Source organism: Pygoscelis adeliae, unplaced genomic scaffold (assembly GCF_000699105.1).
Source record: "Pygoscelis adeliae isolate BGI_AS28 unplaced genomic scaffold, ASM69910v1 Scaffold567, whole genome shotgun sequence".
NCBI classification, from domain to species: domain Eukaryota; kingdom Metazoa; phylum Chordata; class Aves; order Sphenisciformes; family Spheniscidae; genus Pygoscelis; species Pygoscelis adeliae.
The window spans coordinates 177,396-199,603 of NW_008825081.1; the positions used below are offsets into that span (position 1 = coordinate 177,396).

The 22,208-nt window shown below is 40.0% G+C and overlaps 1 protein-coding gene across 1 annotated transcript in view; it reads left to right on the plus strand.

Moving 5' to 3' along the window:
* Positions 1 to 22,208, plus strand: part of DYM (dymeclin) — a 215,601-nt gene that overhangs the window by 25,059 nt on the left and 168,334 nt on the right. Inside the window, exons 7-8 of the mRNA XM_009326968.1 lie at positions 9,878 to 10,003; positions 11,653 to 11,795. Of these exons, the coding sequence (XP_009325243.1) occupies positions 9,878 to 10,003; positions 11,653 to 11,795 (269 nt within the window). The remainder of the gene's footprint in view (positions 1 to 9,877; positions 10,004 to 11,652; positions 11,796 to 22,208) is intronic.

The window sequence follows — 22,208 nt, forward strand, 5'->3', positions numbered from 1 at the left end:
GTAGTTAATTTCTGTCTTTAGCTGGAATAAAGCAAGAAAATTACAGGCCTAGTATGTGAATTTTGGGAAGGAATAGATTGTCTGAGTGGAATACACGGAATACTCAAACTTGTAATGATTTTTGTAGCAGGACTTAGGATCACTTGCTAGAGGACAGGCAGCTCTGGCAGCTTGCAGTGGCGCTGCTGACAGAGTATCTGTCTGTAAAGCTGCTATTAGAGATGAATTTTTGTTGTGACAGGCCATTAAAATCTCCATGCTGAGCTTGTCTTTGAAGCGTCGTCATTCAGAATAGCAAAGTTTTTGTTAGGAGCATTCAATAGCCTTAACAGAGGATTGTCACAATTACTGTGTCCCTTGGGTTCTGTAGATGCAGTTTCATGAAGGAGTGGATACAGCTGGCAGCTGCTGTCTAAATATATTGCTTCTCTACACCCCAGTTTAAGCTTCTTTTTTTTTTCTCCTTCTCTGAAATACTAAGATTATTTTTAAAGCATTGAAGACCATCTCTGTGTCCAAAATGCAGGAGCAGAGGTAGCTGTGCAACAGTCCTGCACTCTTTGCTTTTGAAATTGTTCTAAAAGTCATGTCAGGTGCTTTTTGGTGAAAGCAGTACACTTCAGAGGTACTATACTTTTTTTCCCCTCTCTATGTATAATTTCAGATGTGCTGTCTTAACGGTTTTTTTGCAAATGTGTTACTGAAGAGTGGAGAGCATTGCTGGATGAAGCTGTGTAGATTCTGTTACGGAGAAGTGAGAAATATTTTATTATTCTTCACAGTTGAGTATCACGTTGTGAAGAGATATATATATGTAAGAAGTCAGGGTCTGTTGGGAGGAGAGCTTAGGACACCTGTGTGTGGCATTTTGCAGGCAGGTACGTAATCTTAACCCATGTTCCAGCCTGACCAAGAGCAAGCATGAGACTCCGGGCTTGGCACGGGCACCGAGTTCATGAAGGCGGCTCAAGTCTTTCCAGAGCTTGCTCACCTCTGGGCTTGCTCTACTCGAAGCCTTGGCAGAATGAGCTCATGTCTGCCTACAGGATAACCTACAGACATACTTGGAAAATGCAGGTGGGCAGTCTAGCTCAAAATTAATAAGGAAAGGTGTAAGATGGGGAAGGTGACAAATGGTAAGTCTGTATGTAACCCACCTCTCCATATCCCTCACTATGAAATATAACTGAAGGACCAAAATGTGTTGATTTTTGGTGGGAAAGGCTGCAGAGAGGTACAGCAGAGCATACCTAGGAGTGTCTCAGAATTGTCTACGAAGAATTTAAGAAACTGTTTCTCAAAGTTAGTTTGTACTGGGAAAGGCAAATGCGCTTTACGGCAGTTAACACTCAGCATAGCTAAAACAGGTCATAGTAGGGACCATGGGACTCTGCAGCATCGTGGCTCTGTGTCTGAGAGTTATTAAAAAGATCTTGAATTACCCTTTTTGAAAACTGGGCTCTGCTGCATTGTACAAAATGCCAAGGAAAAAGATTTCACATATTAATATTTAATTTTAAGAAATTTTATCCAAACTACAGCATTATTGCTTTTCAAGAATTAGGCTTGTGCAATCCCTTATAATACTTGTGTTACGGTGTGTTGCTGTTTGATTTATGGCCCCCTTGGGTATGTTACGGATACTCTGCTTTTTCTTTGGTTTTGTTAATGTTAGCACTCAAGAGTGTATGTTAATGATTAAAACTGCGTAGTCAGCAAAAAGATGCAACTTCAGTATTTAACTGTATGACTTTTATGTAGAAACCGTTACTAACATTTTGTTGCAAGATAGAGCTCCCAAAGCTTAAAATTCTAAAGGCTTCTTTCAACAGCTTGTTAAGAGCTGGTATACATAACTGAACATCTGTTTGTTATCAGTACATTTTCACTTCATTAAAAACTATAAATGCACATGGAGGACAAATGAAATACCGCGATCTAGTTAAATCACTGTTAAGTAGCACCCTGTGGTGCCAGTGGAAGTTGTTAGTTGATATTGCTATTACATTCCATTATTTTCTGTAGTTACAATTGGTTTAGGTTGCGATCTTAGTTATTTCCCAATTTAAATGTTAACAATGTTTTGACTCATTTAAGGATGCTCGCTACGTTTCCTGGGAGCTTAAAAGTTGACTGTAGAAGGAAGAAGGGCGACATAATTGATTATAAAGCTCTGCGGAATCAGTGCTGCGTAGGAACAATGCCACGTACAGATGATGAGAAACGCTTAGGCTTTTTTCCTTGCTAATTGTGAGTAGTGAAGAAGTTAAGAACTGTTTTCTCTCCTATTTCAGGAGTGTTATATTTTAATTTTTTTGTTACTTTCAAAACAATGGGTCAGAATAGTGCTTTTTAGAAAAGAACTGTTCAAGGAACTTTTATCAAGATTGTAGTAGCTCCAGGATTTGAAGAGCTATTTGACTTCAGCATTTTTGGCAACTTTGCCTAATCATCAAAGGGAAACTTTCATCTGTTGAAACTTAGGTTGAAGCTAGCAAAAATATCCAAACCGAAAGAGATTTGTATTGCTGCACTTCGAAGAGCCTCGAAGTTTAATTCAAATTATTGTGCTCTGTGTAGGAGGGAACTGATGAGTATAAAGGGAGTTTTATTTGCTGCTGCACCTTGTGGTGGTGCAGCAAAGAAATATTTATTTATTTGGAAGATTTTCTTCATCGCTCTTACATCCTTTTCTCTTTTCTGATGGCAGATATGTGGCCTCTTAAGTGTCGAAAGGTCCTAAGCGGGAGAACCTTTATCTGTATCACATATTCTTCTCTCTGTTCTAATTCTATTCTAATTTAGTTTTCATTTTAGACTTAGATCGGTGTTGCCCAATGACCTGTCTTTTCACTAGGCTAACTTTAACTTAGATTCAACTTGTACCAGACTTTCAAATCACAGAGCAGAGTACCAGAGGTCTGTACTGTTTCTCATGCATCATGCTGTATATTCAAGCTCCTAATAATCTGCTTTCTCTGTCACGGTTTTCAGTCCTGTCTTCACAAAAGGTACCGGATACATCTTGAAAAACACCCGCTTGCTAGTATTTGGGTTTGGGCGGTTGGACTCTGTGATCTTAGAGGTCTTTTCCAACCTTAATGATTCTATGGTTCTATGGTCTCTGGTCTGGGCAGCAAAGACAGCTAGGCACTGAAGTCAGGCATATCTTTTTGGGACCTTAAGAGTTTGCAGATTGTTTCAAATCGGTGACAGCGACCAGGTTGACAGGCATAAGCCTTTTTTCTCCATTGCCTAGGCAAGCATGAGACCCAAGAAGATTATTGCTGCCACTACATCCAGATGGCTCCGCCTTGAAACCAGCACATTTGAGAAGTGGTGTTACAGAGAGACTGTGGAGCAGGTCTGCCTTGCGCGCAGGCTGCACAGCTGGAACACAGGACGTGATTCCTGTGGTCTGGCCCTGTCCAGATCTCTGCAGTGGTCTACAGTAGCTTTTTGAGCACCTGGGTCATCTTCTCTGTGGCTGCCTTTTCCCTGGGGGTTGAAAGCTACACAAGCTCAGTCGTTTGAGCTGTCCATTTTTATGAGTATTTGGGCTGCTCTCTTGTGTTCTTGTTGTTCGAAAGGTAAGGTCTTTCACGTAGATTTAGTGGGTATTGCTAACAGGACTTGTTGATGTGAAAGGTAAATACAGAAGAATATAGATTCTCTGTGCAACATTTAAAAGTCCTAGACTCTTTCTAAAATGTTTTTAATCTGTAGAGGGAAGAACTGAATGCCAGTGAGGTGAAAAGGTACACAGCCACGTAGTCTCAGATGGTTTAGGAGCAGGTCTGGGAATAAAGGGTCTTGAATCCAACTATCATTTTAATTCTTTAGATACTCCCTCTAGAGTATTTCCATCTTTGGTTGTTTTCTCACTCTCCTTCTGTCTCCCAGTCAAGAATACCCAGTGCGGGGGAGATGCAGTAGGAAATGTCAGAAATGCTCTCTGCTTCCAGTTGGTGTTTCTTGAGTGCCCCTTTGGGACATCTCCCAAATGCTTGGAGTCAGCTGTAATAAGCATAGTACATTATCGGCTGCCACGGTGCGTATTTGCCATCGGTGGGTGTAAAATTAGGCGTGATTCCAAGAGGAAAGATTATGTTCACTTTGAGTTGTTGTACTTGTATCCTGAGACTGATAACCAGCTATTCTACTTGCTTTTCACTTTTCAAAACTGATCCTGTTCTCTGTGGTGACTCCTCTTTCACCTTTCTGGTGGGCCCTCAGGAAGCAGGGAAATGAAACCTGGTTCCTGTATGATTTGAGAGTTTTTGTATGAATCAGCCCTTTTGGCAACTCTCCTTAAATTAGAAAATGAGTTACCTTTTAACCTTTTAATACTCGGAGCAGACAGCTCTGGCTGGGTGAAAGTTCAGGAAAATATTTAAGCAGGGAGGGGGCTTGGTCTAGTGGTGTGAGTTGAAATTCAGAGTTTTGTTTCTGACTGTTCAGGCAGTTTGCTCTTTAGGCGTGAAATCATTTAAGAGCTTTCAGCCTCTGTGTGCTAGGATATAGAAATAGCTGCATTTCTTTGAGCAATTAAAGTGTTTACAATGCCTTCAGAGTGGTAATTGGAGTTCCTAGCTGAGGTTTTCCTATGTATTGCCTCTATGCTTCATCTTGGTTCCTCTTCCACAGACCTCTCTCTTGCAGGCAGGGGACAAAGCTGAACGATGTGGTGAGCGCAGAAAGCAGCTGTGAACGGTGCTTGGCATTGGAGAGAGGCCAGCAGCAGCAGGATGGTGACACATAGGTAGACTGTTGAAGTTCTTGGTAGTTGACGCTGATGGAAGGTCATCCGCATGGCTTTGAGTGGAAAAAGCAGATGCCAGGACACTGGGGAGTTGAGGTTTTAGCAGGCCCATAGTTCTTGTTCTGCGGGGGGCGATTGCATCATCTGGAAACAGCAGTTACCCTAGTACCACTCCCCTTACCAGCTTGGATAGGTAAGCTGCTGGTAGCATCAGACTCCTGCAAACTGCTCCTATTGCTTTTACTTGGGTCTGCAGGCGTAGACCAAGTATTTTGGTTTTTGTATTTTCCCCACAGGCTATGATTGACAGATGACCTTGCTATTATGATCTTCACGTTTTGGTCTGCTTCAGACTCCAGCATTTTCTTTGTAGCTCAGAAGAGATCTACTTTGAAACCTAGTGGTGTGTCATGGTGCGGCGTCTGTTTGCTATGTGGTACCACCTAGCGTGAGCGCTTGTCTGTGGGTGCAGGTAATGGCAAGCATTCAAGCTATTGCAGTTGGAAGAGTTATTGCTCAGGCAGGTTGCCTTAACTGGCTGTTTGTGTGTGCTCTTTTCCTGTTTTACCACAAAGAAGATCTTTTATTTTTGTTAAAGAGTACTGTTTTGACCATAGGCCTCTCTTTCAGACATTTGGAACTTTTTAAGTACAGTATCAGCATTGTGATATATTTGAAATAAGTGTCTGTTAAAAGGGTAAGGTGAAATCTTGGTCCAGTTCAAGCAGACAAAACCTTGTGAGGGTGTGATACGCAGATAGGTGGTCTGGTGTGGTTCTCCAGCCTCTAACGCCTGCAGGTTGATAGCTCCGATGGAGTTTACAAGTCTGCCACCGCAATTAATAAATAAAATAAATCAATAAAAATGTATGTTCTTGATGGAGGACCCGAAGAGAAGTGATATCCTTTCCAGGTTGTATCCTGGAAGAATTTGTTTCTCTAGCAATTTCTTCTAAAGCAGTACTTCTTTAAAGTCTAAATGCGGTGCTGCTTTAAAGCAATACTCCCGGGGCCATAGGTCTCTCAAAGAGGAGCCCAGGATCTCTGCTATTTACCTTACAAAAGGGATTAAGATGGAAAGCGTCGCTGACTTCTTAGAATTTTTGTCATTTGATTTTAATGAGTTGCTGTCTAAAGATTGCCATAATGCAAATTGTACATGGTTGTTTAATTTAAAAGCATTCGTTGAAATGATCTGGTATCATTGCTTTTGGAAGGAATCCATTGACGTATCAACTGTTTCTCATTGAAATGTAGATACTAAAACGCGTGTTAAATACATGCACATATTTGTTTTATGCTAGCATCTAGGAATCTTGCATTTTGGAGCTCAAGTCGTCATTCTCTGAAGAACTCATAATTTAAGATAATCACGGATACATGAGATATGTCTTTGCTTTAGAGACTAAATGTGTATATATAAGGTTTGTTGCCAGAAGTCAGTTTTAACTTGGGTGTCACATGCAAGACCCTGGACCTGTTCCATCTGGTTAAAGAAACAGGCGCTTGCTTTGTGTCACGGCGTAAGAAATGTGATACCGAGGAGGGCAGCTACCAGTAATAAGGAAAGAACCCGAATGCGGGAGAGAAATGATTGCCATGATTTCTAGAGTTCAGTCAATGCCAGATTGTTCCCCCATGAAAGAAGTACGTCTTAAGAGGGACAAAAGAATAATACCTGTTAGCTTGTCTACCTGATACGGGAATATATCCTCCAGTGGGAAGGAGAGAGAAAAAAAGAGGGAAAAATGAAGTGAGAATAACTATTGAAATCCCCAAATGAGAAAATCCAGAGGGAGAAAAGAAAAAAAGACCTGTGTATGCTTTGGTACATTGCTCTGTGAAGCCCATTTACTTGGGACATGAGCTTTATCTGAGTTCAGTGGATTTTTTTTCATCTGTTTTATAGGACACTTGGAAAGGGAAAAAAAAGCCACAGAAACTCAAAACATCATGCAGTTCTGGTTTTCTGAAATAAATAGCTAAATAATTTTGACATGTAATTGATACATGAGTTCATTATTTCTAGTTTCCTCCTTATCTGCAAGCAAACAGTTTTCAGAGGAAGTTGGAGATCAGCATAAATTCCATGTAAAGTCATTCTATATGACCGATAGCTTTGAATAAAAAAAAAAAAAATTCAAAAACAAAACCCCCTATTCTATAGTCTCTCAGTATAAATAAACAGTATTTTCTTTGAAGTTAAAAGAGGTTCCTGGTAGTTCTTGTGACCCTTTAGAAATGCTTGAGTTTCAGAAAACTGTACATTTGACCCTTGGTGGAGAAAATAATTTTGCTCTGAAGCTTTATCCTTGTGCTGATAAATTAAGGGTGACTGTAGCTGAGGGGTTACCCCAGATATCAGGGCTCTGGTTGTGTTTATGTCAGAGCAGATTTAATTTGAACAGATTCTACAGGTTGAGTGGAATGTTTCTGCGGTTAAATGTGCCCTAACTGGGTTTCGAGTAGAAAGAAAATGAGAATAACTTGCTAACTGGAGCTGCATGAATTTAGCTTGCTTTCTATTTTTTCTCCTTCAGGGTTATATAAGGGTATTGAAAGCAGATTCCCCCCCCCCCCCAAAAAATAAAATTACTTAATACATTACAGTAACCTCTTTGTTTATTTCTTTACACTGAATCTTATAAAAATAGAAAAGAATTTTGTAACGTCTCCTCCAATTTGCTATTCCACTTGTATGGTTTGTCAGAAAAATAAGTAAATGAATGATTGAGATGGAGAAAAAGACTCTGAAATTTGTTTCCTCTCAGCAAAGTGACCCAGCTGTTCTGGATGTTGTAGCATGTCACGGAGTCAGCCTTTTCATTCATCAACTCAGGGTTGGAGACATTATTCTTGTCTTCTCAGCCTTGGTAATGATAAGCTTCTGATTATTATTTTTTTTTCTGTAGCTAAAAAGTATTTTTTCCAAGCTTGTTTTTATTTTGATAGAAGAACATTTCTTAATTTTTTCTTTTTTTGCTGGCGGCTAAACTTCTAATAATCAGTACATACGGGTCTTCCCTGCTTTGCTTGGGGTGGACGTGGGTAGTAGATTGCAAAGCATCACGGTTTTGGAGAGGGAGCGGGAGCCGTTCCTAGCTCAGCCTTGCTTCTGGCTGAGATGAATTTGCCGTGGAGCCAGATCGCAGTGTAACCTCTGGCCTGATCAGCATTTACACTGGCTAACTTCCTCAGTAGTGGGCAAAAAGTCAGGTAACTCACGAAAACTAAAAGTAATTAAAATGTACTCGATGATTTTAAGGAAGAATGTTATTTAAGCAGTACGTCTCTTCCTGATGTATAACTTAAAATGTTACGGATTCAAATACTTAAATGATGCGAGAGGGGAAAAAAACAAAAAAGCAGGGAGCTTGCATAACCTTCCCTTTCAAAAACATTTTTGTATCGGAGGTAGTGCGGTTGTGTGGACTGCAATCCAGGAAATTGTGATTCCAGTTTGCTCTTGACTTTGAGCAAATAACTGGCACGCGCATTGCTCAGAAACTCTGGCCTAGAGCTACTGCAGAAGAGCCGAACTTCAGCTGTCTATACACCGTGATGCACGAAACTCTTCTTCCTCGTGTTTTACAGTAACGCATGTTATTTACAGCATTTCTAGCAGCACACTTGAGAATATTGAAGGAATTGAGCGTGTTAAAAATCAGACGGACTTCTTCGAAATGAAATCCTCTTCATTTTGGTGAGGACCACACCGGTTCTGATCCTGAGGCTAATGAAGAGTTTTACTCCAGCCAGTCTTTTCTGTGGTTAGCTTATTTTGTTTCAAGAGAGGTTGCACTGTAGTTTTCAAGTCATCATTATTTGAAAGAGCACTTAGTTGTATGTTTATACTTGTTTTAACTGTTAAGAATAAGATTTTTTTGGAAGGTGACGTTGTACCAAAGAAGAGCTTAGCATCACTGCTTAAACACACATTGATGCTGATCTTTTAAAATTTTATTTTAAATAGAGATACTATAAAATCTTTGAATTTGACAAGGATAAATAGATTTTGAATTTCCAGTAGGTCCCAGGTCAAAAAACCTTGATAATTGATGCTGGGCACCTGTTATAGCTTAACAATATTGGATTGTGAAGCATACTGTGGAAATGAAATAGTAACAGTGGGGAAAACATTAAGGGTACTTAATAACAATCTTTCTAATGGATTACAGGATGGTACTGTTGCACCGAAGGAAGAATCTCCTTGCTTTTGGAGGAGGTAAAAATGGTCTTGGGTTGAAAGCAAGAATGATACTGGTTCATGTCCAAGTTATTTCATTGTGTGTTAGAAGGTTTCTTGTAGTCTGCAATTTATTACTGATTAAGGAGGCAAATGCCGTTTTTCTCCCGCTTTTAAAAATAAGATATGTAACAAGGTCATTATAGGCAGAGGTGGGAACAGAAAGCACAAGATCTCCCAAACAGTGGAGATCTCTCTCATGCATTTTGCTGCACAGTCTTTCCTAATTCACCTTAACTTAATGAGCTTTGCTAAACTGTCTGGTGCCAGTATTTAATCATTACAGCACATTCTTTGGGATTGGCTGTAACGTCTTGAAACTTCAGGCTTCACTGTTACCTCAAAAATACCATTTAACACTGAACAACTGTATGTAGTATCTTGATATCCTGAGCATTTCTTACACTTAAACTAGCCTTTGTGTATTATATTCCTTTCTTAGGGATCCACTTTTCCTGGCAGATGGAACTATGTTTGGCTAGCTGGGCATTTCCCTGGCTTAGAATGATGGTTTTGTGACAATTTTATTTAACAGGACAAAGGACACGCCTTTAAAAATAATCTCTCTCAAAGTGAAGTGTAGTCTGAAAATTGCACGTGGAATGTTCTGGGCAATACTTCAGTGTTTTTATATTGTCTAGTCTTTGGCATATAGAAAAACAAAATGTGTTAAGTCTAAGAAAAACAACCCATTGTTGGTATGAAGAGATTCTGGGTTTTTTGAATTTGTTGTTTACGTGTTCCCAATTGAAAGTTGCTGTGCTGAACAGTGTATAACCTCAGGTGAAGCTACCAAGTGTTCTTGGAAGTCAGTTTGTAAACACACCCAGTAGATTAATCTTTATAAATGTTCCTTTTTTTTCCTGCAGAGATATTACATACAGCATTTCCTTGGAAGCTGTGACGACTCTCATCGTCTTCCTCTCCTGCCAATTATTCCATAAAGAAATTCTACGAGAGAGCATCATTCACAAATACCTGATGCATGGGCGATGGTATGTCATGTTCTGGGGTGGTACCTAATGGCAAAGCCAATGCTTCTGACCGCTTGTTTAGACTGTTTGTACTCGAAAACAAAAGACAGTGAAATCAGTTTTGAAAGAAAACTTGTTCTGCTCAAAAGAAAACAGAAGCAAAAGAAAGGAAAAAAGAAAAAGAAAACAAAAGCAAACAGCTGTAAAGGCTGTTGGAAGGTTTCAGGTTTAAATCTCGCAGCCCTGACTTCAGTGAAACTATTTTGGAAGCCATTTTCGTTTTTGGAGGGTAATTTCATTAACTGAAAGCAGCTTTTACTTTTCAAGATGGTTTTTGATTCAGGTATGGGTCTTTTCCTGTAACATAGGGAACCCCTGTACCTCAGAAATGCTAATGAGCCTTCTTGTGAGACAAATAAATAGCAGCCCCTTGAAAGACTGCACATATGTGCTGCGTTGAGCTTTAAGCTGCAACAGTGGAAATAGTTAGCAGGTGGTAAACTCGGTCCTATGAGTAATACCACTTGTTCTGGCGAGTCAGTTGTTTTGTTTAAATGCTTTGTCACGGTGGCTTTTACGCATTTCGGTCAGGCTACCATTCATCCTCTTTCAACTCTAAATTCCATGCGGGCAGATTTTTGGGAAGTGTATCTGTTGTCTGGTGCTCTGAAATTTCTAGTAGATGTAAGAGAGAGCTGCTGCTCCGGGGCGGCACGCAGGGAAAGGAGGGAGGCTCGTCTTGGATGTGGGCAGAGGGAGCACAGGGCAGACTTCGGCCTGAAACTGCAGCGGGGTAGAGGCAGAGCCTCAGTATTTGTAGGGTTTGGTGGTACTTCAGTCTCTGGACCGAAGGAGGTGAGGGTTTGGGGCAAAACAGGGCACGTTTGGGAGAAAAGGCAGTACGCGGTCTAGGAGATCTGAGTTGGGAGTAGCAGGTACCTGGCTTCTGGAGAGAGGGGTGGGAATTTGGTGGCTGGGAATCTAGGGCAATGTGAGGAGTTGGAGGGGTACTGGTTAGAGCGGGCTGGAGTTCATCGTAACACAGCCCCTGTCTGTTCACCTCTATACCACGTGGGAGTGGGAACCAACTGTTTGCTTCTGTGGAAATCCTTCTCTGTTTTGGAAATATTGTAACCTTTTATTTAAATCCAGCACATTTTATGTGCGCCTGTCAGTCACTGATGTGAGGTCAGATGGTTCATTGGTCTTTGCAAATTGGCCCCAGCCGTGCACACAGACAAAAATATTGGGGGGGGGTGGAGAAATATTATTGTTACCGGTTCTATGTAACCAAAGCATGGAGCGAAAATGCAACAAATATAATGTTTCTTTCCCTTGCATAAATATTTTTCCAGTTGTGTCTTGAGGTAAAAGAATGCAACGATGCCACAAATTAAATGATTGATTTAAAAGTAGTATTGAAAAAAGAAAACAAAAAGTAGTTTCGATGATCCTGCTGTTGAAGGTGCTCCTGCAGAGCCCTGCTGAAGTCAGTGCAGCTTTGCATGGGCAAGACCTTGGCGTTCTTTCCCTTTCCAGTCTGCTCAAGACTGGGAGAGTTACTGTCTGCGTTTAACGCCAAACGCCAGCCTTTGCACCCTGCCTGGGCTTTGTTGTGCCAAATTTTGCAAGTTGTAAGTCAACTAAAGCTGTTTTCTTTTTCCTTTCAGTCTCCCATATACCAGCAGACTTGTGAAAACTTTACTATATAATTTCATTAGACAAGAAAGAAGGCCTCCTCCAGGCACCCATGTCTTTCAGCAGCAAACAGATGGAGGAGGACTGCTTTACGGGATCGCATCTGGGGTGGCAAGTGAGTCTTTATTTTCTATAAACCATACTTCAAACCTTATGAAGTATTGCCTTCTGTGTGACCTCTCTTACAAACACACCTGTAGCCCATTTCTTTTTCAACAAGTGATACCAGTGTGCATGCTCAGTACAGAAAAGCCTGGCCTGATTACAACACAGGCCTGCTTGGGTTGTAATCATAGACGGGTCCCTCTCAAGATGTGTTAGAATCTGAGGCGTTTGTATCTGCAGGCACTGCAGGGACGCCTTCCCTGCAGGCCAGCACATGGTAAAAGTAGCACTTAGTCCATTTTTTTGCTTTTGTTTATACTTTTTTTTTAAAAAAATAAAGCAAGTAGTGCCCCATTTGATAATGCTTCAAGTGAGTTAAAATGTGGTAAGAAATACTTTTATGTGCATATTTTATTCTTTTTGATTACTCGGTGGATATGGTGACCTGCTCTGTGGCTCTGTTTGAGCAGAAGGTTGGACTGGGTGGTCTCAAGAGGTCCCTTCCAGGCTCAAGGATTCTGTGAGAGAAGGGAGTGGCCTAGATAAGAATTTTTGTAACATATTGTAGTGTATGTCTTTCCCGGTAAGTTGACTGATGGTTTTTTTTTCCTGAATAGTGTGACTAGATTCTGACCTTTTGTGGGCGGACTGTTTGCTAGAGAGAGAGAGAGAGATTGCCTGAAGAATATGAAGGACTTGATGCCATTTTTTGCTAAGAAAAAGGTTTCTCATGTTTGTTATAGGATATACTGTGTTTTGGTTGGTGGTTGCTCTCTTCCCCACACCAGATGTGTTTTATTGGTGTGTGTATTACATATAAAAATTCTTCCTAAAGGTTTTCCATCTAATAAGATTGAAATACAATATATTGCTAACAGTAATGGTATATGTTGTTTTCTTTTTCCCGGTAAACTAAATAACACTTTGCAAGTCAGTTGCTGTTAAAACTGATACTATTTATTTTGCTCTTTTGTGAAATCCATTCACTGGCAGCATCCCTAGGGGATATTAAAATTCAGGCCGCAAGTGGTCGGCCAGAAAATATTTTACGGTCTGTGACAGTGTGCGTGGCTCTCCTCATGGAGGCAGTAAAAGAGCATGTCTCTAACTTGGTGCAGCATAGCCTAAACACATCGCTGCTTCTGCGTAAGAGGAGGTTACACGCAGCTCAACGTGCTGCCGGAACACGCACCTCCTTTCTGGTTTCCAGTTTACACGCTCAAGGGTAGACCACTGCCATGTTTGGTTGTGCCCGTAATGTGTCAGAAAACAGTTGCTTGGGTTTATTTAAACAGAGAAGAGATTAATTAAACTGTTCCCTACGATGTTTTTATTCAAGAGTCCCAACAGGTACATTCTCTTCCTTCTTTTCAATTGCTAGAGAAAATTGCTTTTAAAATGTTTTTCCGAAGCAGTGTTCAGTAGGTGGTTTGTACTTTTGCTTGTGACTGGAGAGCAATTCTCACTCCGTATTTTGATACCTCTACTTACCTGATGGTTTTATTCTTCTTGCTTCTAATCTCTTTAGTCACGTTTGAGTATCTTTCTGCCTTAGTGCTGCTACAGGCAAAATAGCTTTTTTTTCCCTCTTCTGGTTACTTGATTGATTTGTGAAGTCCATCCAAGTTGCCGCCACTCCTGCCTTCCTCTGTAGCTCCTCTGATAGATATCATATCCCCCCATGACTTTTTACTTCTTTTATATCGAGTCTGCATTTCTTAATGCAAACCCTTAAGGTTTCAGCCTACGTCTGTTCTTGTCTCTTCCTACACTTCCACCCCCTTTACTCCTCTTGAACCATTCTCTTAACAACTCCCTTGGCATACTCCTACGCTTATTTTGTTGCTTCTTTCATGAGTACCTGAAGTGCCATCTCTTCTCCCAGTGAATTAAGTATCTTCATTTAAAGCTCTAAGTAAAAGAACCTTTATAAAGAGCTTTCTAATGACCTGCCTGGGAAAGGGGAGAAAATAAGTACCACACCCTGTTAGAAAATTGAAAATTTTTTTTCCTGTTTGTGCCCGAACAGTTGGTTAATGTTTTTTGTGTCTGATTATTTGCCTGTATACGATGTTGGACTATAGATGCAACTTGGACACAATAGGATTGGTAGAGTAAATGGCATGTTTGCCTAGCCGTAATATCTCTGAATTAACCCTTTGCAATCATTTGTTTTATATAGAATCAGGTGCACGGGTTAGGTTGCAATACGGATTAGAAGACAGCAACACAAATTGATAGTCTGTTATGGAACAGAAGCAAGTTTTGAGCAATGAGCAGATGTGGAAAACGTAGACGTGATTTCTGTATTGTTTTATTTTTGTATATTTTGTAATCTTTACAAGATAAGAATTGAAAGAAGAATGGAAGAATTGAAAATTCACTTTTATGTTGCTCAGCGTCTTTTAAATGCCACATAATGCTTAAAATAAAGTTTACTGAAATAGTCTAAATATACTATATTTGGGATGAAAGGAGATAGGAGCCTGGTTTTAAAAATCATTTATTTTTCATATGAAATTTCGAGGCCTAAGCTAATTATTGTACTTGTTAATTTGAAATTATTTAACTTGATACCGCAGTCATCTACGTTACCATGTATTAAGTTATGCATATTTTGTAGTCACTTGCACAGCAGCAGTAGATCAACAAACTCTTATAAGCACTGTATGTTAAATCCACCCCCCCTTTCCTTCCTTGCGATTCAGTGATAATTATACACGATATGAGCAGAAGTTTACCCTTTCCCACAGTTAACCTTCTCCTGCTTCTCATCCTTCGTAGCTTGGTTTTTTTTCCCTCTCACGAGCCTCCTTAACCCTGAAACCGTACCGCCAACATCCTCACGCCAATTACTTCTCTTTGGTTTGGCCTCTGACTGCATGCAAGCTATCTGTGTGCAAGTACCTTTCTCCCTCCTGTATGTAAAATACCTTGGTTAGAATTGTATTGCCAATTATGTTATCCTTCAGTAGATAAATAAACAATTGTGGGTTTGGAAGGAGGGGGGAAATAATGATATTTTAGTTTTGTAACTCCGTAAAGGACATTCCTCTATACTGAGTCAACTTTGCTTTGTCTTTGCAGTCTTTTTGTAGGTGTGCAAAATAATGGTAACGTGCTGCTAGATCTGATGGTATGGGTTGATGTGAAGGCATAAATGACATCAGTATGCATGGCGGTAGAGATTAGACCTCATACATTAGAAATTAGAAGTCCATTCTTCTTGGTTCACAAGGTACATGGAACCAACTTACCTTCAAAAAATACTTTTTTTGTTGGTTTTAAATCTTCTTTTGGAGTATTATTAGCATTTGCCAATTTGTGGTCCGCAGTTAACCAAGTTGAGAGAACGTTTTTCTGGGCAAGCAAAATTTTTTAATTAGTCATTTTATTTCTTGCAAAATAAAATTCATGTTACAGCGAGGAACTGCCAAAGGGATGATATGCTAAGGCAGGAAAATGTTAGTGCTACTCAAGACTATTGAAAAATAAGTCCATTTAAATGGTTTCATTTGAAATACTTGATCCAGTTTATACTTTGCTATTAAAAAAAAAACCAAAACCAAAAAACAACCAACATGTTAATGCATCTTGCAGTGCTTAGGAGTTACTGCAACAGTAAGGTCTAATTGACTTAGTTTGTGCTGTTTGGATGATTATAGATGTAATGGGTACGATGTTGTACCTGTAAGAAACTAATGAAAAGGCAGTAGCCGGATTCATCTTCATTAATCACCTAAGCAATCATCATGACTAATCTGGCCCACAAATGTACTGTTGTAGCATTAATATAAATTGCAGAATTCAGTGTACAGTGGTCAATAATGACTCGTTTTCTCATGTCTGTACTCTGGTTGGAACTAGGCGAGCATTCCTGACCATTAATGACTTTCTATCATGTAAGTATATAATTCACTCTGCATTATGTCGTTCAGCATTAGTGTACTTGAAGGCATCTGATGATCTGTGTTGTACATCTGTGACTTATATATGTACTATAGCTTATTCCTGGGTTTTTTTGGTGTTGCATTCTGGTTAATAGGAGCACTTGCATGGTTACCTTCAACTTTACAAGAAAACTATTTATTCATGTTTAGCCTTTTATGTTAATATCTTTTTTCCTCTTCAATTTTATGTAGTCTGATTTGTAATACCTAGATTAAAACATGTCAAAGTAGACAGACACGAAAAGCTACTAACGATGTGTCTGTTATTTGTTACGATTCCACCAAGCTTTTTTTCTACTAACAAATATTTCAGGCTGGTTGTTTCTACCTTCCAGAGCCTTTTCATGATGTGGTATGATCTGCTACATAACTACAACCTTGTCTGTCTCCCTGGTGCTTAGTCAGTGTTTAATTGCCTGTTTGTGCTCACCATAATGAAGATGTAGATCTGAGATTTCTTTCCCAGTTCTGTCTGTTCATCTTCCTTCTTGCTTACGGTCCGTAACAGTGTCATCCTTTTGTCACTGGAATCGTGGCGTTTTGACCTGCCTGAACGTGAAGATTTAGATAGCGTCCAGATCTTTAACCTTTCTCTTAGTTTCTCTAAAGGTGTGTCTGAACTGGATCAAAACGTGCGGCTGCAGCTCAAGCACATGTTCTTTGTATTAATACAAAGTATTAATAGTAGGGTAGCTGCGGCAGGCTCAGTCTGCAAAAGCTGCCCAGCAAGCTGGGCTCTAGAGCAGCTTCATCCTGACGAAAATCTGTGCTGTGGTGCCGTGAGGACCACAGGAGCTGGTTTGAAGTTACGTTGAACTACTGTCAGAGTGGTGCCTGACTGTCCCCTGTGGGAGTCTTCATTGCCTTTTTTCACGAGATAAAACTCATCTTCTGTCTTAATCACAGTAGCACAGAAAAAGATTGCCTCTGGCGTAAATCTCTGCAGGCCAGAGATGTATTCACTGTCAAGCTGTTGCACACTTCCTTTGACATATAGTGTGTTGTGTTTGGTGGTTTGTTTTTTTTTCTTTTAAAATCTAATTTGTGGTTTTGAATGATGCGAGAGTATAGAACAGTTATACAGCAGTAGCACTTCTGGTAGCATGCCTAGGCCTCAGGTCCACCAAACTCTTGGGGCTTTCAATCACAAGGATCTTGAAACCAGAAGAGTCACAGCATAATTATTTAAGAAATCCTTGATCTTTCTTGTAAGCTTCACCAGTGTATTTTTTATAGTAAACCACCAGTGATTTAGAACTAGCTGGAACAGGTAGCATAGACTCTTGCTCTGGGACCCCCAATCTTTTCATAGACGCTGATGGCAAAGATAGCAAAGCATCCTTTCCCAGAAGAGCAATTTATACTGTAAGGTCCTGGGCTTGATAGTTCTTGGAAGTCTTCCATTGACTCTGGTGAGATGTACACATTTGCAGGGAGCAACCGGTAGGGATTTTTTTCTTTCCTTCGGAGAGGTAGATGCTCTGGGGGACCCTTGGCTGCCACCACTCCGCCCCTCCAGCAGTGACAAAATATTTCATACTAAACATTCTCAAGGTGTATGTGGGGTTTTTTTGAAGTCTTCTGTGAAGCCTCTTTTCTGTGATATCTACCTGACACTGTCAAGGCTCGTGGTGTGCTGGGAGCTCTGCTACTGTGCTGACTGATATTGCTTCTGCTGTCTTGCCAGCCCCTCTCAGTGCTAATCCATCTTGTCTTTTGCCCTATATGTAGATTGTAGGCTGTTTAGGGTAGGGGCTGTCATTGAGTGTGTACAATACATAGCATAGCGAGGCTGTGGTTCGTGACTAGGGCTTCTGATTTCTGTGGTCATACAAATCATAATTATAACCATATGTTCCAGCTTGTTTACTGAGAGTGCTGCAGCAAGTTTCACGAGGTGTGTTGGTGATTTATCTCCCTGACATTTATCCTGATATTCCAAAACCTGAGCAGCTTCAAATAACCCATTATTAAAAAAAACAACAAAAAAAGAAAACCTATTGGCTCAAAAATGATTTTTCTTCTTTAATTCTTCAGGGGAAATTGCTTGTTAAAGGAAATCAAGAATCAAGCTGATGTGTTATAACAACAAAAGTTTTAAACTTGGTATCCTGCAAGCACTAGGGCTAGGAAAAAAGAATTGTATATGGGTGAAAAGGAGGCATTTCACGCTTTCCAAACTCTTCTTAGCTCTAGAGAGTTACAGAAATTGAAATTGAGATAAAGCCCATATTTATAATTATAAAATTTCAATAATCAGTTACTAAAAAAAAAAAAAACCCAACAAAAACTGTTATACCGGAGTTTTTCTTAAAGTCCTATAAATTTCAGCTAGGGGATGGTAAGGATTCCATACCTTTTCACCTTACAATCCAGTGTCAACAAGAGCATTCATCTCCTACATGGCATTTATTTTAGCAATAAGTGTGAAAATGCTTTAAAAAGATTGTAAACACCGTTATTTCCACTTTGTTTTTGAACATTTTCTGCACTATGAGGGTGGTGAGGCACTGGCACAGGTTGTCCAGGGCAGTGTGGCTGCCCCATCCCTGGAGGTGTTCCAAGGCCAGGTTGGACGGGGCTTTGAGCAACCTGGTCTAGTGGAAGGTGTCCCTGCCCACGGCAGGGGGGTTGGAACTAGGTGATCTTTAAGGTCCCTTCCAAGCCAAACCTTTCGATGATTCGAACATATTGCAAATGATACAGAGGCTTGACCATGCCATTCAAGAAATGGACCAAAATCTGGGAATTTAAGTCTTCAGGTTCAGCATCTTCTTCCAGTAGGCCACAGTGCTTCTCATGAAATATTAACGGATCTTAAACTTTTTGATGGTCATCCTTCTGGATCATAGATGCAGAGTATGTAGGGTTAATATATGACCGAAAGGGTGGGTGTTTTTGCACTACTATGGGATATTAAAGTAACACCTGTGACTTACAACTCCATAAGGCAGTTATTCTTCATAATTTTGAAAATATCTGCAGTGTACCACTCAGGCTGTGTTCTGCTGCTGCTAATTTCCTGATGAAAATGGCTCAGTAGTTCAGGAAAAAGGGTGGTCCGTTTGGTTTCAGATGCACTGCTACCATATTATGAATGGGCTTACACCTGACATCTGATTACTGGCGGGTCCCTTGGAAGGGTTGGAAAGTGAATGGGCAGGAGAAACTGAACTGCATTTCAGGTCAGGGTGAGGAACACTGATAAAGCACAACAAACTATTTAATTTTTTTTTTAATTGCTCTGTGTCAAAATTTGGCTTTCAGGTCTGCTGATGGATTAATTTGATCCAAAGCTGTATTTGTTACTAAACTACATGTTAACTGATTTCCCTTCATCCTCCTGCCAGATTGTCCTGTACCACCTTTTGGGGTGGGAGTGTTCGGACATCAGCTCATTCAGATAAAGAGTTGCCCCAGTTCAGCGTAGCAAGGGAGTTGCTTTGGCCATGTCTGTAAAGGCTGAAGAAATGCAAAGGCTATGCTGCGGACTTTAAAATTGCCATGTTATTTTGCATTTGTTCTTTATTATTTTATTATTTATGCATTATAGGCGACACGTGGGGAAGCTGAAAGTGGCTGTGTGCTTTCTGTTTAGTTCCCTGTTCCTTTTCACCTTTAGCTTTCTGCTTCTTCCCCAAAATAAGCGATGATGAATTTTTTTTAGTGCCTCTGCAATGAAAAATCTGTATTTTAACCCCCTCCTCAAATAACTCCTGAAGTCTGGTAGGTTCTTTAACATGTACAAGGTGAAAGAGGAGAAGTGTATTCATATGATATCTATTACGTTGGGCATAGAATGAACTGCTGATAGGAGCAGCACAAGTCAGTTGTGGAAGTATTGTGTCATGATCAAATTAGTTCAAGTTCTGAAACAGTTTTATTTGCCTTACCAATAATATTGTCAGGGGAGAAGAGAAATTACTTCAAAGCTTAAAATAAATTAAAACAGCCTTTGCCTTGGAAAGGGAGTGGAATTTAAAAATAAAAAACTAAAGAGTACATTTTCCCAGCTAGGGACGTCGTCATACATGGCTGGGAGATGAGGGAGGCAACGTCTGTCACTTAAGTGGACAAGAGGAGCAGTGAGTTTGCTTACCTGTTAATTGCATTAAATCCTTAAATTAAATCCTTAAATTAACGCAGCAGAACTTCCTAAGTATACATCTTGCAGGTACAGCAGAGCTTATGGTTTTCCAATTAGCAGTAGACGTTTTAATTCACATAACAGATTAGATCTAGTATATGAACTTGGTATGAATATAGCCTTAATCTGTGATGTCAGTTTACTCAACTGCAGTGTTTAAATAGAAAAAATAGTTTACATAAAGAGCTTGCAGATGAACTCTTATTTAATACCGATGCTTGTGAGACAAGAATGTGCCTTGCAGAGAGTGGTAGCTGTCTTGCCAACTCTTAGAACCTGTCCAGAAGGAGGGGGATGATTAACTTGTTAATGAAGTCATTAATGCAAGTGAAAAGATGTCATTCTGGCTGTTGAATATACACGGTGCAAAGGAATACTGTGCTTTTAGGGTATGACGGCTGTGGTAGGTTTTGCAGGGGCTCTAAGGGAAATGAAGCAAAAATGTAAGTGTATTGCTAAAGCAAACCTTTCACTGGTGCCAAAACTCAAAATCAGATGAACACTCGAATCTGATTAATCTGTAAGGAAAATATTTGCATGCATTAGGACATCTGTATTTCAAAATTGCAGTCTTGCAGATTCATACAGAAACTTTCAGCCTTGACTTGGATCGTAAAACTAAAATTTTTGTTTTCTTATGCTACATTGTTTTTAATTCAGTTGCGTAGTGCATTTTTCTAATTGTGGTCAGTATGCAAAGAGTACGTTGAATTTGCATAGCGCGAGACAAAAATATTTTGGAGGATAAGTGGACATACTATGAAAAATCTTGGCTGTAATGAATTTTGTAATTTTTAGGTAGTACAACCTTGCTGGAGCCACACTCCATCTGGATGTGGCTCATAGTATGTTTTCTCTTGAGCCTTGTTGGGTATGTACTTGAGCACATATTTACAGTATTGCCTATATGGACTGAAGCGTTTGACTATGATTTCGGGGGTTGATTTCACAAATAATTTCATTTCAACAGCTATAGTTTCTAATGAACAATTTTTGTTTGAGAGGGAAAATGTTCCTCTTTGCGTTTGAGCATAAAAAAGCTTGGAAGTGTTTCCATCTTTCTTTTTTTTTTCTGTGGCTTATAGCTGTACTTCCTTGTTTTTGTAGACCCATGGAGGAGCTAAGCTCTGCAAAGAATGATCTAAGATTTAATGAGGCCTTTGACTAAAATCTTTGTCTTAAACCAACAAAGACAAACCCTTAATGCGATTATAACGTAGTTATTTTTTACTTAATGTTCTAGAAGAGCCAATGGTAATTAAATGTGTTCTGCCAAACTGTAGTTTCCAACACAAGTATGAGATTTTTACATAACCTGATAAATGGCTATTTTTCCTTTTGAACAAGCCATCAAAAACATTTTCCTTCTTTCTGCAAAAGACTTCCCAGCCAAATTAGAGCAAAGCCAAACAGATCATGTGCTTAGCAGTGTCTTAGTAGAAACTATTTTAACAGTTGCAGATTTAAATTTTATTTCCTTGTCCTGAAGCTAGTTACTATTGTTGAGTAATTTGGAATTTTTCTGATTGAAGTTTAAGTTACCGGTATGTGGTAGTTGTAGTATAGAGCAGTGAACATTAATTTTCATGACAGTTGGGTTTGTTTGTCAATTTTTCTCTTTCAAGCGAGTGGCATTTTCCGGAGTGACTCACTTTGGGGAAAGAAAAATACTATTAACAAGAAAAGAATGTGGCACCTAGGAATAGACATCCTGGTGAAAAGAAAGGATTTCCATTATTGAAAAATAAATTTCTGTATTACATGGAAATTCAATTATTATCCTTATAGGAAAGTGTGAATTTTTGCTTGCTTCTCAGTAATTTGATTTTTATTTGGATTTCGAATTTGCACCGAGTCCAGAGCCGTGCTGCTGCCAAGCTATGTCACTCTGGTTGGTGGCTGTAACTGTCACAGGTGGGGGGACATGGCTCAGACCTAAGTGATGTGCTGCTTCTGTGCATGCTCGGCTGCTGCCTGGGAGGGCGCAGCCACATTAGGACAGGCTTAACGGCAAAGCTTCACCCTGATGGTTCTGCGACCACCACCCCCCCCCTGCCCCTTACTGCGGGTGAAGGGCTGGAGCGAGTGGGAAGGAATGGCATTTTGCTGGTGTCTGCTGTGCTAAGGGTGCTTTGCTGATGACGGTGTAATATGGTGGCGTTCCTGAAGGTGTCCACAAGAAAAGGTCTTTGAGTCTTACCAGAACAGCTGTAAAGTTGTCGTAGTGGTGGCGTAGGCGTGACGATCTACGAAGGGGAGGTTTGTAGAGAGGGGCAATTTTTTTCATTAGACCAGTTACTGCAGTTGGAATAACACAGGCATGTAT